Source organism: Oryctolagus cuniculus, chromosome 4 (genome assembly GCF_051225735.1).
Source record: "Oryctolagus cuniculus isolate XC-2025 breed Fujian yellow rabbit chromosome 4, ASM5122573v1, whole genome shotgun sequence".
Lineage (NCBI taxonomy): Eukaryota > Metazoa > Chordata > Mammalia > Lagomorpha > Leporidae > Oryctolagus > Oryctolagus cuniculus.
The window spans coordinates 104990283-105009605 of NC_142870.1; the positions used below are offsets into that span (position 1 = coordinate 104990283).

Sequence of the window (19323 nt, forward strand, 5' to 3'; positions counted from 1 at the left end):
CACGTTTTATGTCAGTCCAGAAAAAAAAAAAAAAAGTCCGCACACAGTAATCTAACGTTTACTGGGCATATACTGTGAACTAATGTTTGAAATTCTTCAAACACACTAGTCAGGCTAGCATAGTTATTTTTACAACTGCTTTCTTTTTCATAAAATGTTTATTTCCAACTACTTAAAAGCCCAAGCAACAGAGAGAGAGAGAGAGTGAGTGAGCGAGTGAAGGAGGGAGAGAGAGAGAGAATGATGAGAGAGAGAGAGAGAGAGAGAGAGAGAGAGAGAGAATCCTCCATCACTTGTTTCATTCCCCAAGTGTCTGCACCACCCAGAATTGGGGGCTTGCGGGCCAGGCAGAAGTAGGAGCAAGAAACCTCTATGAGTGGAAGGGTCCCAAGCACTTGAGCCATCATCTGCTTATTCCCTGGAAACATTGGCCAAAATCTGGATCAGAAGTACAGACACTGGGTCTTGAACTGGCACTCTCAATATGGAATGCAGATCTGTCAAGCAGCTTCTTAACTCACTATACCACAACGTCTGCCCCCAAAACTCATTTCCTACCCCTGAAATATTTTTTCTTTTATTAGGCTAGAGAACTCTTCATTGTTTGAGGATAAACCAAATATCACCTATTCCACTTAAATTTCCCTCTTTCTGTTCATCTGATTCCATACAAGATGACTTGCACCAATATTGTAACTTAAGTATATTTGTTGCAGAAATGTGAAATTTTATTGTAATTTGTAAATTAATATCTTTAGATGTTGTTGTAATAATGAAATGAGGTGACTTAAAATTCCCAGAATTAACATCTTGTGTATAGGTTTCCCATATTTCCTTTAAAAAACCTAAATTTTAGGCAGGCGCCGCGGCTCACTAGGCTAATCCTCCGCCTAGCGGTGCCGGCACACCGGGTTCTAGTCCCGGTCGGGGCGCCGGATTCTGTCCCGGTTGCCCCTCTTCCAGGCCAGCCCTCTGCTGTGGCCAGGGAGTGCAGTGGAGGATGGCCCAGGTGCTTGGGCCCTGCACCCCATGGGAGACCAGGAAAAGCACCTGGCTCCTGGCTCCTGCCATCGGATCAGCGCGGTGCGCCGGCCGCAGCACGCCGGCCGCGGCGGCCATTGGAGGGTGAACCAATGGCAAAGGAAGACCTTTCTCTCTGTCTCTCTCTCTCACTGTCCACTCTGCCTGTCAAAAAATAAAAAAATAAAAAAAATAAAAAAAAACCTAAATTTTATAAAATGTTTGAATTCTGTGACTGATATCTGTTTCAAAGTACTAATTGGCTAAGGCACACTGTTTCACAAAATCCTGAACATTTATCTGTGGAGAAAATTATAATGTAGTGACAATTTGTGCCTACCATTCAATGTTAAAAAAATTAAGTTTTAAAATTTGGTTTAATTGGGGCTGGCGCTATGGCGCAGCGGGTTAAAGCCCTGCCTGAAGTGCCAGCATCCCATATGGGCACTGGTTCTAGTCTCGGCTGCTCATCTTCTGATCCAGCTCTATTTTATGGCCTGGGATTGCAGTAGAAGATAGCCCAAGGCCTTGGGCCCCTGCACCTGTGTGGGAGACCCAGAGGAAGCTCCTGGCTCCTGGCTCCAGATTGGCGCAGTTCTAGCCGTTGTGGCCATCTGGGGTGTGAACCAGAGGATGGAAGACCTCTCTCTGTAACTCTGTCTTTCAAATAAATAAAATAAATCTTTAAAAAATATTTGGTTAGATCCTGACATGTATATAAGTTCATTGCCCATCATCTGTCTTTATTTGATTATACCCCTAATACATGCATAATTTCCCATGGAGTCGGAAACTCCAAATGAAAACAAATTGGAGAAAATTGTACTTTATATAAAAAATAAATATATGCATGCATTTTTTCCAAATTGGGTTTTAGCAGAATTCATTATATGAAACTAAATTAGTGTACATTGCTTTCAGTCCCCATTTAGTGCATTATAGTCAATCAGCCTTCTCTATGTTTGTGGGATCTACAAACCACGATTCAACAACCAGTGATCCAAAATATTTTTTTTTTTAAATTGCAATGGTACTGAATGTATACAAATGTATTTCTGGTCATTATTTTCTAAGCGATGCAATATAGACATTATTTACATAGAATTTACATTGTATTAAGCACCATAAGTAATCTAGAGATGAGTTCAGGTTCACAGAAAAACTTGTGTATATGTTATATGCAAATCCCACATCATTTTAAATAAGGAAATTGAGCATTTGCAATTTTAGCATCCTGGGGGATGAGGTTTCCTGGAACCAATTCCAATGGGAGGCAGAAGGATCACTGTACACGAAATGTTCAACAGATTCTTTACTAAGTGGGATTAAATTATATTATGAGTTCAGAAGACATAAATGGGGAAGAGGGGAAAATTACTACTCATTAATTCTCACTGTGAGAAAGTTGGGTTGCCTATGGCAAGAAAAATCAACACAGACTCTCCCTTGATGTTCTCAAATAGTCTCTTTAATGCCTGGGATTATAAAGGCTATTGAGTTCTCCAACGTCACTAAAAAGGCATCACAGTGTCAAAGTTAAATCACTACACCTTTAATTAAATTCTGAAAATTAAAGAGAGCAATTACAGAATGTTTTTCAGAGAAGTTTAAAGCTACATAAAACATACTATACTGACATTGCATATATAATTTAGATTTTTTTCCTTTTTTTCACATTACAGTGTAATGCCTCCCTTAGTAGACTATGAGTAGGCATGGCCCATGTCTCATTGAATTGAACTTCAACAGATTCTAGTACTATACTTGAAACATTATCATACTTAAGAAAAAATCTGTTGAGTGAACAAATGCATAGTACTAAATTTGGTGTATCTGAATACAAATCTACTTTAGTTAAATGTTCTAAACCGGAGTTTCCAATTTTTGCTGCAAATGTTTCCAGAGGGAATCTATGCAAGACAAATTTTCTATTCAAGATGATAATCCTGACAAGAGTTGTACAGACCTGAGTTTGAATGCTGGGTACACCATTTCAATCCTACATAATACTGAGCAATTAACTTAACCTCATGGAGCTTTTGTAAAATGGGAGAATGAAGAGCTATTCTCAAATGGTAGGTGTGACAAAAATGTGGACATATGCTAGTATGCAGTATTTATGGTAATACTCACTGACTATTAAACGTTCAGCAGACAGTAGCTATTCTTACTACCATAATAATCATCAAAGATATTAGATACCTGTTTAATGTTAACAGAATTAAGTATTTGCCCATATTATTGATTCAAATATGAAATTTCTGATATAACTATTTCTAAATTGATCATTGCAATACTCACTGCTTATATCAGCTTCTGTGAACTTTAAAGGGAGAACATATAACTAAAATTTTTCATGCTTAGGTCCTTCTATTTCTGTATTAAAATTTTAAATATCATTAACATTATCACTAAGGAAAACGTTTTTCTTAACTAAGATATTATGTATCTTAATTCGAAAGTGTGTTTCTCATTTCCAGTGGAAATATATTTAGAAGAGATGATATTTAAGTCTCCTACCATTTAAATTACTCAAAAAAAAGGCATTGACTGTACATTTACTTACAGACACGACATTTAATTCCTGTAAAATTTTTCATATTTAGCCTATATGGAAAACTTGTTGGTTACTGAATGAGAAAGAAACAACTTTCTGACACGGGATGCTGAAGATCAATAGCTATTTCCCAAAGTTTATAGCATAATTAAAATGTGTAACAGGAATAATTTTTCTCTTCAAACCCTAAGGCTAAGCCTAGAATTATTAACTAAGACAAAGTTATGTGGTATAACTTTTTCTTTATTATGTTTATGGATAATACAAAGGAGTTTATGGCTTTTACATGTAATTTGTTAAGTCAGAAACACTGAAGAGGAATTATCCTTTGCATCAGCAAAGGATCAATTGTTTAAAAAGCTGTTTAAGGTATATTTTGTAAAGGTAAATCTATATTCCTTTACACTAGTTTGTAGTCACCTAAAACTTCAAACTGAAGGTTAATGGTCAAAACATTCTTGAATTTAGTAGAACGCATTTACTTCAAACTACTTCTTCAAAGCTTTATTACCTTCAATAAAAGTGCCAGGAATAAAGGTATGATGGAAATATAATAAGGATGTGAAGGTAGGTAAGACAAGAGGAATCATGATGCACCTGAACAGAAAACATTATTTGTACACATGAAGGTACATGAATTTTTGTAAAATTCAATATCCTTAGAAATGCAGACATACTGGCTGTAGAACAGACTGTAGAAAAATATTTTCTTCAGTATTGAAATTCAACAGTTACTAATTTTACATATTAGTAAATATTTGAAATATTCTCCTTGAATATTCAATTTTAATGGTATCTCTTTTAAAATGGTATACTGGGAAATACAGTGATCAAGAAGCAATAAAGTCAAATAAACCTTATTTTAAATCCTACTTCTGCTCCTTACTAGCATTTCTAACTCCATTCCTTGGTTTTTACTGTTACTATTGGTGATTATTATAACATTAATTATAGAAACTATGAAGCCAATCACTAACTATCCAGGAGCCACAAGATCCTGAGGTGCACACACATGGATCCCAGCCTTATTTAGCTTTCTTCAACCAGAATTAATTGAAAGTGGACCCTCGTCATCCCAAAGTCTCCTATGTTGTTTATTTCATACTTTGTGGTCAATGTGCTAGATATGGATGCTTTCCTGTTACACAGATAAGAAAAAAAAAAAAAACACATAAAAACTTATTGGCAAGGAAGCATGGGCACTCCATTGTTTTTCTAAGTCCACATGGATTTATAAGAAAATTTACATTTTCTTCTAGTTCTGATATAGTCCAGTGGAATATAACCTGAAGTTAACTGGCTAGAAAAGGCTTTTGTGTATGGTACACGTCAGCCTCAATATTTCAGAAAAAAATAATTTCTAGCTAAATTCAGACAAGCAAAAACTAACACACACCCCACACACACATTTTCATACCTTTGTTTTTTTTTTTTGTTTGTTTGTTTTTGTTTTTTTTTGACAGGCAGAGTGGACAGTGAGAGAGAGAGAGAGAGACAGAGAGAAAGGTCTTCCTTTGCCGTTGGTTCACTCTCCAATGGCCGCCGCAGCTGGCGCGCTGCGGCCGGCGCACCGCGCTGATCCGATGGCAGGAGCCAGGAGCCAGGATCCAGGTGCTTTTCCTGGTCTCCCATGGGGTGCAGGGCCCAAGCACCTGGGCCATCCTCCACTGCACTCCCGGGCCACAGCAGAGAGCTGGCCTGGAAGTACCAACATCATCGGATGAACTTGGCTTTTCATTATTATGTGATGAAAGATGAGGATCAGCATGAAGTTCAAAAGCCAAATAGTATGATGGTGGTACTTATACTGACAGAAGTGTATACTACATGCCCCATTCTACTCCAAGTATTTGACATATAATATTTTATAAAATCTTAATAATCGCCCAATGACAAGCATGCTTAATATATACAAATATAAATATCAATATGACTATATCTTCCATAAAACTGAGAATTCCATTAAAGGCAACAACCATGCCCATGTCTAGAATAACTGATAATGCATTTATAATAAGAGGTAATATTCAGATGCCTTTTTTCTCAAATACAATATATACAATCTCTTCTTCCTCTCACCACTGAACTAGATATCATATTAAATGCACAGCTAACCATCAAACTCAGTACCTTACAATTATGTTTGATTCTTTTCAAATTAGCCTCCTATAACCAACAAGTACCATGCTTTAATTCCTCCATAAGTTTGTTGATTTAAATTCTGCTCTTTCAATTCCATTTCTTCTCTTGCCTCTTCATACTTAAATCTCTCAGAGCTCATCTAGGTAACCAAAAACCAGAATAATGGCAACGGAGTCCTAGAAGCAATGACAAATACACTGCTTCTAGCCTCTTAGGATAAAAAGACTCTCTGTCAAACACCACTATCCTAGAAAGAGCTCTCCGTGAATTTTAGTTAAGTCTTCTTGTTTTATTTTTTTTGTATGATCATGCTAAATGCTGCTACCTTATATGCAACTAATTTTCATGTTACAATAACTGTAAATTGCATAGACACACAGGAATAATGTGCATTTTATGTTAGTTTTTTTTGGAGTACATTAAACTTGCATTTGTTGAAAATATAGTGTGTGTTAGCTGTGGTTGTAGGCACTAGAAATACAGCAATATACAAGCCAACCATGGTCTTTCATCTCAGTAAGAGGACATTTTATTGCAGGGAAATAGACAATAAATAAATGTATGAGAAAGGAAAATGGCTCATGATGAGATATTAAAATAATAAAAGTGGTGGGCATTGTAGTGCAGTGGGTCAAGCACAGCTTAGGATGCCTGTATCCCATACAGAATGCCTGAGATTGAGTTCCACTTCGACTTTTCAAATGCTGCTTCCTGCTAAGCGCTCTCTCCAAGGCAGTGGAAGGTGGCTCAAGTACTTGGGACCCTGCCACCCACATAGACGACCCAGGGAAAGTTCCTGGCTCCTGGCTTTGGCCTGGCTCAACCTCAACTGTTGGCAAGCATTTGGGACAGGAACTATTAAGTGTTTCTCCCTCTGTCTGCCTCTCTCTGTCTTTCATTTTTTTTTTTTAAAGAAAAAAAGCCACATTTAAGCCAGACTGGCTGACAGGGTGGTTTGGGTGGGAGCTAGAAACTATCACCCCTAGATAATACCTAATCTGATATCTGAATGATAAGGAACATATCATAGAAGTTCAATAGGAACAGCCAGTACATAAAGCTCTTAATAAAGGATCAAGTTTTTTGTCCATGGAAAAAAGATGATCAAGACTGTTGTGATACTCAAATAAGCTCAGTAAATTTTGTCTTAAATTAATCTCCAATTTACTACTTTTCCTTTTTATTTATATGATTAAGCAGATAAGCTATTTACTAGAAAATCAATTTAGGGAAACAAAAATTTCATATGAAGACTACTTTTCTAGAACATTTATTAGACACATACCAAAATTATTTTAGATTATAGTTTGATAAAATAATTGATAAAATAATTACTAATCCCTACAAATATTAGTAATACTGTGGGTTTTCTAGTACAGAAAAAAAAATGTTGCCCACATGAAATTCATATGAGTCAAGTGGAAAACTGGGATGAATATAAAATATGATCCTAAAATTAATGAGAAGTCAGATTCAAGAATAAAAAATTGGGGCTAGCATTGTGTTATAGCAGGTTAAGCCCATATTGAAGAGGAAGCTTATATAAAATGTCTGTCTTATCTTTGAGGATTTTTTGATCAGGAAAGATTTTCCTCTTCTGACCACTTATTATAATTCATTAAAACTCTTCCACAGTCAATTCATGTCATATTTCACCTATGAAACTCTATGCATTCTTAGATTACTATTTTTACATGCCTATCTTTGTTTATAACAATACTACAAATTGGCAAGTTAGAAGCAACTTGCATATTTCATGACTACATACATTTCTCCATTCTAAAAGCTGCCACTAAGAAATGCCAAAGTGAGAAGAATCTGTTAAGATGTATCAATAGTTTAATGGAAGATATGACTTGTCTGTGATTCCACTAAAGGTTTATAAACACAGAGGAAAATAAAACACAGTGACCCTTCAATTCTATCTGCTTCTCATGGCCTATTTTGAAAGAAACTCACTTTTCAGAAAACACAGGAATAACAGAGATGGAATGGACTCCAAAAGTTCAATCAGTTCTTGAAATAAATCATTCACGAAGGTTTTAAGTCACACAGTAGAGTCAACTGTGTGTGCAACAGCATACATTCATATTTCTTACATGTTTATTATGAATTGCATTAAATTCAGTGGTGGAATTTTCAACGCATTTTTCTTTTGTAATTTTTTAGTAGATGGGAATGGATATCTAGTCTGTAAATCCCAGCCTTTTTTTTTTTTTTAAGTACACAGTATACAACCTACATTACAGTGATCAGGGGTTTAAGGAGGAGAGGTAGATTGCTTTGCAATATAAACCACCGAAAGCACTTATGAAAGCATTTTCCAAAGTATTCACCTCTGGAGGTGGCTAAACATATCTATCAACATAGCAGCAAAATAGCCCTGTCAAATATAACTACTTACACATACTTTTCCTGAAGAGAGATTAGAAGCTCAAAGGATCAACTGAAGCTCAATGCCCTTTTATGTTTTCCCATTCTAATGACATTTTATTCACAATCTTGTCAGATGCTTGTTTTCTCTTCGCTTATGTATCAAGTGTAATGCTTTCCAATAATAAGTCAAGTACATGCTTGGTTAATAAAGCTCCCAAAATAAACTGTGATACAAATAGGGTTGGCTTACTGTCCTATTCAATTAGTTAAATTTGTTTAAACTCTTTCCAAAATCCAGACAGTAATATACAATGTAATAATTATATGGTGCTTATACACATATAATCATCAGATTATTACTGCACTCCTTGTTCCATTTCTTTAAGAAAAGGGAACAGATTCAAAGACAGCTCCAACCTTTTGAATGCATGGAAATATTTTCATTGCATTACTAATAATGGTGCTTAAACAATAATGTCACCCTGTAGGTATGTATCACATTTTCTTTTCAAGAAAATTTTACAGTGACTTTGATTGAAACTTAGAACGTCTCACTTTGAAACAAATTCAGGGCCATAAAATATCAAAAGGATTAAACTGTGGATTTCAGTTCATGTAAAAGTTCAAGAACAAACTATATATCAAAGTGTTTCAGAATTGGCTTTTCCTCCAACAGCCAGTTTTAACTAACATGTTATTAACACTTCTATCTAATGTTCTATTTAAGTATACTGCATTTTTTTTAATAAAGTCAAGTCATTTTTCTAATTAAAAAGACACAGGTGGGGTGAAAAAGCTCTTCAGCTCAGTTATATCAATTTCACGAACTATTTCCTTCAATTTAAATTTCATTTCCTAATCTCAATTATAAGCACCAAAGATTCTCTGCTACCTGATGGAAAAGTCCTCAGACCACCAACACATATATCCTTGTGTAACCCATTTATTTAATTCAGACTCACCCATGCTTCCACGCCTTGACATTTTTGGCAATTCTACTTGCTCCAGACATGCTTGATTTTGTTCTTATATTATGATACTTCTCCAGTAAAGCTTCTGAGAGTTTCAACTCCAAAATACCCTGTTACCTTCATACCTGAATGTCAGTTTCCCAAATGCCTCAACTGTTCAAACCTATAATGAACAAATACCAAATGCCTTGCTTTGGAAACCCAGGTAGGGTAAACCAGAGATCCTCGGACTTCTCTTACTTTAAAGTGCTGTTCACTTTCTGTAGACTGAGAAGGAATAGGTACAAACTTGTTAGTCAACTTTTGGGGTTTTAGAAAGATTTCAAGGCACTCACAGGCATAGTTGACGATGATGAATGCAGAGATATATTTCCCACCACAGAAAGTAAACATGCACACCAAACCAGTATAACAAGTCTGGTACATACTACTGCTACCCTGGGGCTGTACCTTAGAAGCACAGACAGTAAGGCACCTTCCTGCCTAGATTTTTTTTTTTTTTTTTGGCTAGCCAAATACAATATATATAGTTTTTAAAACAATGACTCAATCATAAGAAACATTCCACGCAGGTGCCCAAGGATTTCTCATCCAACTTCTAGCTGTAATGAAAGTTAACTAAATGTTTAAAAACCAATAAAACTTTTATGTATTATGGAGAAAACCCAAGCCTGGATAGACCTGTCCCACAGTAGCCTAACTGAATATGAGACAATGCCTTTGAAGCCATAAATATAGAAACTAAATGTAGTCAATAAGTAAAGCATTTGTAAGAATTAAAGTAGGAAAATAAATACCTTTAGAAATTAATGTGCCAAATTCTTTTGTTAAATTACAGACTCTGGATAGCAAGGGTGGAGACCTGTGTTCTGGCAACGTCTTCTGTGAAATCAGGGACAAGTTTCTTAATTTCACAGAATCTCTGTTTCTTGAGACACTTTAGCTAGAAAATGTTAATGTTCTACAGATTTTTTTCCCGTAATTCTGACAGTGAGATTCTCGAGTGGATTGGTGGAGATTTCCCTCTCCCCACTGATTACTATCTAGAGTTGACCCTGCATTCTGCAGAATCTAGCCCATTTTCCATGTTTGGAATATTCTTCCCCCTGAGATGTAGCCTTTTAGCTTGAAAGAGTAGTAATCGTTTCCTAGATATTGAGAAATAAGAAGAACTGAAGTAACAAGGAGAGTTGATATTATAGTGCTCAAAACACAGAAGCTGCTAACAAGTAGGCAGCCTGAGTATGTAGGATGTACTGAAGAGTCCAGGGAACGACCCCTCAATCAAAGAGACCTCATCTCACCAGGTTGTTCAAGCACTGAAATCAAAAATATCTTTTTTCAAATACTCCCCAGGGTGAACTGAATATTGTAACCTTTACAAAAGAGATAGGTAGCCTTGAACATGTTTTGATCAAGGATAGGGAGGAGTGAAAGAAATTGAACAGGTTCATGGGATCTGGGTTCCTGAGGTAGGAGAAACTCCAACGGGGCAGTCATAGCTGGAGAGTGGTAGATTCTTTTCCTTTTCAACAATTCTGTGTAGGATATAATATGCTGGTTAATAAGAGTCCTGAGAGAAGTAGAAAATGCCTGCTGTCCTCCCTGGTAGTCGTAATTATTTGTATCTGTTGTGGAAAGGAAGAATTGCTTCCTTGTATAATATCTGCAAGATATTATAAGAGTCCTTAGAGAAGTAGAAAATGCCTGCTGTCCTCCCTGGTAGAGAAGGTTTTTGTTTGTTTGTTTGACAGGCAGAGTTAGGCAGTGAGAGAGAGAGAGACAGAGAGAAAGATTTTCCTTTTCCATTGGTTCACCCCCAAGTGGCCGCTATGGCTGGCACGCTGCGCCAATCTGAAGCCAGGATCCAGGTGCTTCCTCCTGGTCTCCCATAGGGTGCAGGGTCCAAACACCTGGGCCATCCTCCACTGCCTTCCCAGGCCACAGCAGAGAGCTGGACTGGAAGAGAAGCAACTGGGACAGAATCCGTTGCCCCAACCGGGACTAGAACCCCAAGTGCCGGCACCGCAGGCGGAGGATTAGCCTAGTGAGCCGCGGCACTGGCCCAGGGATGGCTTTTGGAGAAACTTTAGTCTAAGACATATCCCAGAGATTTGTCTTTCAGGAATAGAGCTGCTGTCTCTCCATCATGCTGATCATAGCCGTCCACTCTTATCATTGACTGACAGAATGCAACTTGGTGGTACCTTTGAGTTTGCAGATATTATACAAGGAAGCAATTCTTCCTTTCCACAACAGATACAAATAATTAAAACCCAATTATCCCTATTCCTTATGCTATATTTTGACATACTTTTGTTCCAAAGATGAGAAAGAAAATCCTAGCATTCTGTCCTACACTAAATAATCCATTTTATGAATTCCAAAACTATTATGAACTTCAAGTATAATATCTTGATAAAATTCTCTGTTGGGTTACTTTAACATCAGGATCCAGAGAGATAGGATTGTTTATTTGTTTGGAAATATAATTAAGATCTGTTCTCATTAAGCTTGAGATAACTTGGTAAAACCACTTGCATTAGGAAAAAGTGGGTTCCCAAACCACAGAAACCTTAAATGTCGACAGTAAATACTGGTTCCACTTCCAAAGCATGTGCAATCAGCTCCCCACCACATGAAAAATAGCACTAGAAGGAATAATTTTCAAAGATTGGCTGGCCCTCTATTTTAGTCTGCCTTGTGATGCTATAACAGACCAACACATTTATAAGAAAGATAAAATAATTTTTCACACTTTTGGACACTTGGAAATTCAAGATTAAGGTGTCAGTCATCTGTGGGCTTTCATGTTGTATTCTCACTTGAAGGCAGGCAGAAGAACAGCACAGAGCAAGAACAGTCTCCTGGAAGCCCTTTTTACAGCAGCATAAATCCTTTCCTGAGGGCAGAGCCTTCATTGCCTAAACACTTCCCCAAATGCCCCACTATCCAACACTGTTGAATTGAGGATTATTTCCAACATGTGAATTTTGTGGGACACTTTCATAACAAAGCACCTTCTAAATTGTCATTAGAGGTGGTTCAGTGAATCTAGACAACTTAGATACATAGCCTTAGGATACTGTGGGGAGCAAACCGGACTAGACTGAGTTGCTGGAATTAGGACTTATTCTATGCATCTGCTCTCCCACAATATGGCGCTGGGAGAGAAGTAAACAGCTTCCGCACAGCTGCCTCCAGTTCAACTAATAAACTGTAGGACTTGCTCCTGATTGGAGGAGAGCAGCGTACTCGGCGTGTGGGCAGCCGAGTTGGGATTGGCGGAGGAGGACTATAAAGGAGGAGAGAAACGGCATGCACCAGGAACATCTATGGGGAACATCTAAGGGAACTCGTGCAGCCCCCGAGAAAGCCGGCCGGCGGTGTGCCGCTCCCCTGCGGAAGTGGGGAATGCGGCCAGGGGGAACTGCCCTTCCACGGAGGTGGAAGGGATAGTAGCCAACCCGGGAAGAACCAGCAGCAAACCCGGGGAGGGCCGAGCAGACGAAAGAACAGCGCAGGGTCCTGTGTCGTTCCTCCACGAAGAGGGGGAGCGACAGGATACCATTATTCAAAGCACAGGATGGAGTTCCAATGATAATCTATGATAATATAATGATAGTATACTCCTAGCTTAATCATATAAACCATCCATATGTTTAATGCACAAAACAAAACATCTGGACATAGGTATTTCTTCTAGAGAGCATCCATTTCAAAACAGAGTTGGTAATAATTTCTATTATTTCAAAGAACTTCAGAATCTTTTTATAAATACTAAGTCAAAGCAAAGCTAAACATTTGAAAATATCCTTTTCACTTTGTGGGGAGCAAACCGGACTAGACTGAGTTACTGGAATTAAGACTTATTCTATGCATTTGCTCTCCCACAATATGGCGCTGGGAGAGAAGTAAACAGCTTCCGCACAGCTGCCTCCAGTTCAACCAATAAACTGTAGGACTTGCTACTGATTGGAGGAGAGCAGCGTACTCGGCGTGTGGGCAGCCGAGTTGGGATTGGCGGAGGAGGACTATAAAGGAGGAGAGAGACGGCATGCACCGGGAACATCTATGGGGAACATCTAGCTGAAGGAACACCCGTGCAGCCCCCGAGAAAGCCGGCCGGCGGTGTGCCGCTCCCCTGCGGAAGTGGGGAATGTGGCCAGGGGGAACTGCCCTTCCACGGAGGTGGAAGGGATAGTAGCCAACCCGGGAAGAACCAGCAGCAAACCCGGGGAGGGCCGAGCAGACGAAAGAACAGCACAGGGTCCTGTGTCGTTCCTCCACGAAGACGGGGAGCGACATAATGGTGCCGTGACTCGGATATGAAGCCTAGGCAGGGTTTAGTGTCGTTCCTCCACGAAGAGGGGGAGCGACACACTTATTTTGAACATTCTGAACTCAATTTCAGATACAAGACAGGGTATTACATAAAGAACACAACATGGTTAGGGAAGTCTAAAAATGAAGGCCCCAAGATGTATCTGATCTGTATTATAAGATATTAAACTTATCAAAATCTCTTACCTTCACACATACAAAGCTGAAAAGTATCACCACAGTGCTTCCTTTATATTTAAAGAAATTCAGAAATAATTTAAAACAAATAACTGAATACTTCCATTTCTCATTAACTCTCATCTGATTAATAGTTTTACTTAATAATCTTAATGCAAATTCATCTTGAGTGGGAGCATTTAAAAACTCATAGAAGCCATGTCTGAACTATCTGCAGACCTACCAAGGACACATTTGAATTCAGACAAGATCAGAAGAGTACAACATATCCCTTGATAAATCTGGACTGCAAAAAGGAAAATACACAAGGATAGAACTAATGTCACAAGTATCTCCCAACTACAAAATGTTTACACATCTAGGCATATTGCCTTCTAATTTAAACAATGAGGCATTCAAATATCTTTAAGATTTTTAAAATTATGTTCATGCTTTCTGATATATACTGATAACTAATTTTAAGGTAATTGTATTTTATACATATCTACGGATAGGAGGGAAACCTATGCTTATACGGTAAACTATACAGATTGCTAGAAACATAAGCAACATAAAGGCACCAGAGAAAAAGAACAAACCAAAATCTATACACATTCTTAGATTCTAATATAAAGAGTAAATACTACCCATGATCCCAACACAGAGAAGGATGATAAGGGAAGAGAGAAGAGGCCTGTTTACTCTTTATTTTACTTCAACCTCTGAAAAAGATAGGCAATGCACCTGTGTTCAAGATAGGTCACTCTAACAGCTAGATGCTCCCCATATGCATTCCAAAAACAATATTAGAGAAAATTAAGTTATATATTATAATCATGTACATAATAGCATGTTGCTCCCTAAATATAAAATGATAATGAGTATTTTATTGTGTTGTTTCTCTTTAGTAGAACTCATTAAATGACTTATTCATCTTTTAAGTAAAAAATGCTTTATAATAGTATTTTACAGCATTTATGTTAGGAAACATACAGAGATACAAAAAAATAGTATTTTGGGATTCTTAAGCAAGTTTAATAGAAAAAGGAGTAAAGAACCCAAAGGAAAAGAATACAATGATTTAAGCATAACATGAATGGTACACTTTTATAAACAGGAATGGCAATTATTATCCTATGGATATTCTCATATGTGCTGTACTATAGCTGCATGTTTGATTATATGCACTTAATGAAAAACTAGGTGGTTTAGAGATTTTTTTGATGACTCATTATTTGTGGCTTTATAAGGAAAAAGTTAAACAAGGATATAGCAGTATTAAATTAATTGTCAAGGAGATTTAAAAAATATGCTTTTAGCAAAACTTCATTTATAAAGCTGGCAGTAATCTACAAGTAGAATTCAGTGCAACAAATAAGTCTTACACCCCATTTTCCCTTATTTTCCTTTAAGAAAGAGATTTTTCTCATTCAAAAATGTGAAATGTGTGAGCTACTTTGTATTTGTTTCCAACAAGCTTAACTACAGATGCCTGGTCAAGCCAATGTCAACAAAGCCAATCCCTCTAAAGGACAAAGGTATCTGATTAAATAAGGCTTGTAAAATAAATAGGGCTCACCAACTGAGAAGATCTGCCCAGAGATCCTGGTCCCCCACCCCTTTAAAGAGTGGTGATCCTATTTATCAGACCACTTTGCTGGTAACTCCCAGAGATGGAAAAACTGAATTACAAATACGAATGCCATAAAAGTCAATATTCTGTCAATTCTGGAAAGGTTCCACATGAAAATGGACTGGAAGCTGGTTACACCAATTCTCCAGCATTACATTGGATATTAAGGATCAAGTTTTCTCTGTGGAAACTAAATTTGTGATTTCTCATTGGTCAGAGTGTTGATAAAACACAGACAACATGCTGCTTTGAAAACAACAATCCTTATTTCTTTTTGCCACCCCCAAAGAACAGGCTGGGGGAGGACAGCAACACACACATGTGTGAGCGCACACGTGCACACACACAAACACACACACAGTAATCAACACTGTTGAAATTTCTGATTGTTCCAGAGACTGTTGGCACTTACCTTGCAAAGATGTATTAGGTAGACTTGTTTCATTCTCTCCCATTTTGTTATTTCTTTTTAAAGGGAGCCAAGCAGTTTCAAGTTGTGTCAGTTACCTTGCAAGCTTTGTGACCTTCTGACTTTCTACTGTAGTATTGTAACAGTATACTACCTGTTTTCCTCTGTGAATAATTACCATTCTGCTTCCTGAGTTACCTGGCTTGCAAGACCTGTTTTACTATGAAGTGAGATCACATCCTTTGATCCAATGGGCTGCTATTAAAGTGTACTTCACAAAACATGGCATTGTTTAAGTTTTGATATTAACTTTTAACTGCCTACTTTCACTTTGCTCTAGAAACATAGGATTGTCAATACTACCAGCATACCATGTTTCAGATCCAGCATTCTGTTTCCTAGTATCTTCTTAGAGAAATAAAATAAAATTTAAATTATATACTATCTATTTTTCAAATAATTAAGAAAATGAGGAACAATATCAGAATCAGTTCTGTGTAATAGTATGGACAAGTTTTAGAGTCCTAAAACTTGCTGTGTGACTGTAGGCAAGGGATGTAATGTCTTGTTTCTTCAACTATAAAATGGAATAACAAGTATTTCAGAAGAGTATTATGAAGATTGAAAAAAAAATAACATACGACTGCTGCCCATTTTTTTACAGATAAGAGAGCAAATGACACTTCCTCCTCCTCCACTTTCCTACTTTTCTTCCTTTATCTTCTTCCCTCTCTCCTCCTCTTGTTCTTTTCTTCTGAGTGAAAAGAATGTCAGTCTGTAGGACTGAGTCTCTGAGGTCTACTATCAGTTGTACTACATATTAACTGAGAGACTGTAAAGAAACCATTCAATGCGCTATTGGGGTGCCTCAAGTTTTTCCTATCAGACTACTGATGTTTGCTTTGCCTTTCTAATAGTGAATGCTGAGCTACAAACTGAAAAAGCAAAACTGAGCTAAAAACTGAAGATTTATCTTTAAATATTAATTGTGAGAGAGGAAGGAGATTACAGAATTAAGATGATTTATTTAAGTTTTGTCTCCCATAAGACATCTAGAATAAAAAAATCCACTTTATGTCTCCATAATTTCTTAATTTTAGCTTTGCTCAGATTAGTTAAAAAATGTGTCGCTCTAAATATCTCAAAGTGTCAAATATCCTCTCTTCATATTACCTTAGTTTTCAATTTGAAAATATTCTATGTACTATGTTTGCCAGTTACTGTAGAAATTGATCATATAAGCTATATAAACAGCATAAGTAGTAAACAGCTATAGTAGTTATACTCAAAAATATTAGAGATAAAAGCGCACATGACTTAAAAAATTTCCCCATCACAATTCAAAGTTCTAGCCTCATTTATTCTCTCTCTGGGTCTGTTTCCTAATATGTAATGAGTGAGCTGGATCATTTATTATGGAAGATCCATTCCATCTTTATAATGCCTTCAGCCTCTGATTGAAAGTGCAGGTTACAATTTGTTGCAGAAGACAGTTCTTTTGCTAGTACAACCAAATACTTTAATATATACACCATGCTGCATACTTTACCAAAACCAACTTGAAATTTAATTATGGCTAATCAAACTATGAGCACCACATTCTCACTTGCCCATAAGAAAAGCAACATACCAGGGCCAGCACCATGGCACAGTGGGTTAATCCTCCGCCTGTGGTGCCAGCATACCATGTGGGCACCGATTCTGGTTCCGGCTGCTCCACTTCCAGTCCGACTCTCTGCTAAGGGCCTGGAAAGGCAGTAGAGGATGGCCCAGGTGCATGGGCCCCTGCACCCATGTGGGAGACCAGGAGGAAGCATCTGACTCCTGGCTTCAGTTCGGCGCAGCTCCGGCCATTGTAGCCATTTGGGGAATGAGCCAACGGAGGGAAGACCTTTCTCTGTCTCTCTCTCTCTCACTATCTGTAACTCTATAAATAAATAGAAAAGAAAAGCAACATACCTATCAATCTTCACTCATTATGACAAACTTGGAATTTTCCCTGGGCACCTAATATAATTCAATAACAATTATAAACACCCATTATCTATGAGCCCAATTATGGCATATGGGAAGTGAAAATGAAAGTAGTATAAAGAAGTTCCATTCTTAAGTCAACCAAAAAAAATCAAAATATAAACACCAAAAACTTCAATGTGCAGCTCCACAAAACTTACATATACACTCAGTTATACTGAATCATATGCAATGCTAATAAAGGGTCATGCACATATACTAATTCTCTCTCTGTGTGTTGGTCCATTGAGATGCCTAGAAAAGTTCTTAGGTGATATTCTTAAAATATCTTGTAAATTTTGTACTAGCTAAGAGAACTTACTCATGTTTTCTTTACCTGACAAACATATATGCAGAAATTCTTCTTGAACCCAGTCTGGGTTGATGTCCTTTTTGTGTGTTCCCAGATGGCCCAAAAAATGCTAATTGTGAAGCTGGCATTGTGGCACAGCAGGTTAACCAACCACCTGCATAGCATATGGGCACCAGTGCATGCTCCAGCTGTTCCACTTCCATCTCAGATCCCTGCTAATGCGCCTGTGAGAGCAGCAGAACACGGCCCAAGTCTTTGGGGCCCTGAACCCAGGTAGGGTACACAGGTGGAATTTCAGGCTCCGAACTTTGTCCTGGCCTACCCCCCCCATCTGTTAAAGCTATTTGGGGAGTAAACAGGTTGATGGAAGATTTTTTTCTCTGTCTCTCCCTTTTTCTCCATCACTCTGTCTTTCAAATATATAAATAAGTACATTTTGAAATAAAATGTGATACACAAAAAATTTGTTCAATATGCCAAAAATCAAGACAGGGTGGGGAATTCCATGTTCATCTACCAGGACGGATCTTTGAGATTTTTGTTCCAACAATTACATGGCTATGCTCTCTCTCTTTTCAAGTGCATAATCAGATGATATACATTTCATGCATTTCAGAGAAAAGCAGATCTAGTCCCTATTCAGTTCTATTCCATTTGTTTAAAATATTCAGTCTGTTTTCTTATCTAAGAAGTAGGTCTAAATATCATTGTTTTGAAAAGTAAATTATATAATATGTAAATGTTCAATATGTCAGGATAGTAATAGTATGCTTAGTTTCTCAAGATCATTTCCACACAGATTTTCAGTTCTGGCCAACCACCAAAAGGCAGAACAATATTTTCAAATATTTAAAACTAGTATCATGCAAAATTTTCTGAATTGAGCCCATCTAAAAAAATTTCTTTCTTGATTAAAATAAAGTCATTAACAGTGTAAAACTCATGAGATTTGCAACCTCATGTAATGAGTTCACGTAACCTTAGACTCCAGAATTTCATCATCTAGTTTTCTGAGGACTCTTCTTTGAAGTTAGCATTTCTGTTGGGGTTTTGGTAGCCAGGAATTCCTAGGTTAGGATTGTGTAATCTCCATAGATTTTACATACTTGTGAGTCTACCAGAAATAAGATGACTACGTAAGCTAGGAAAGAATGGGGTGAAGAGAATGGTGAGGGTGGGGGACAGTACATAAGAGATGTATAGAAATAGAGTAAGCAATATTTTCTCACACGTAGAAATACTGACACAATTCATTCTACGTCCTCTCTCTTGATCCGTCTAGTTGTAATGGCAATGATGCCATTTCCATGCTCCCATAGGCTGTCAATTCCTACAGCCTATTCAATAATTTCTGTTCACAATTGATCGTAATGATAGGACTAAGAACCA

General features: G+C 37.4%; 1 protein-coding gene across 11 annotated transcripts in view; it reads right to left on the reverse strand.

The window, feature by feature from the left end:
- Positions 1-19323, reverse strand: part of NAALADL2 (N-acetylated alpha-linked acidic dipeptidase like 2) — a 1439631-nt gene that overhangs the window by 997828 nt on the left and 422480 nt on the right. For 5 of the 11 annotated variants that reach the window (XM_089330913.1, XM_089330909.1, XM_089330910.1 and 2 more), the window contains exon 1: positions 15612-15781. The exons of 4 other annotated variants lie outside the window; for them this stretch is intronic. In XM_089330913.1, coding sequence (XP_089187039.1) covers positions 15612-15644 — 33 coding nt within the window. In that variant the 5' untranslated portion in view covers positions 15645-15781. Of the gene's footprint in view, positions 1-9057; positions 9225-15611; positions 15791-19323 lie in introns of those variants that run through there. 2 more of the 11 variants (XM_008266506.5, XM_051859147.3) reach the window with 2 other exon arrangements.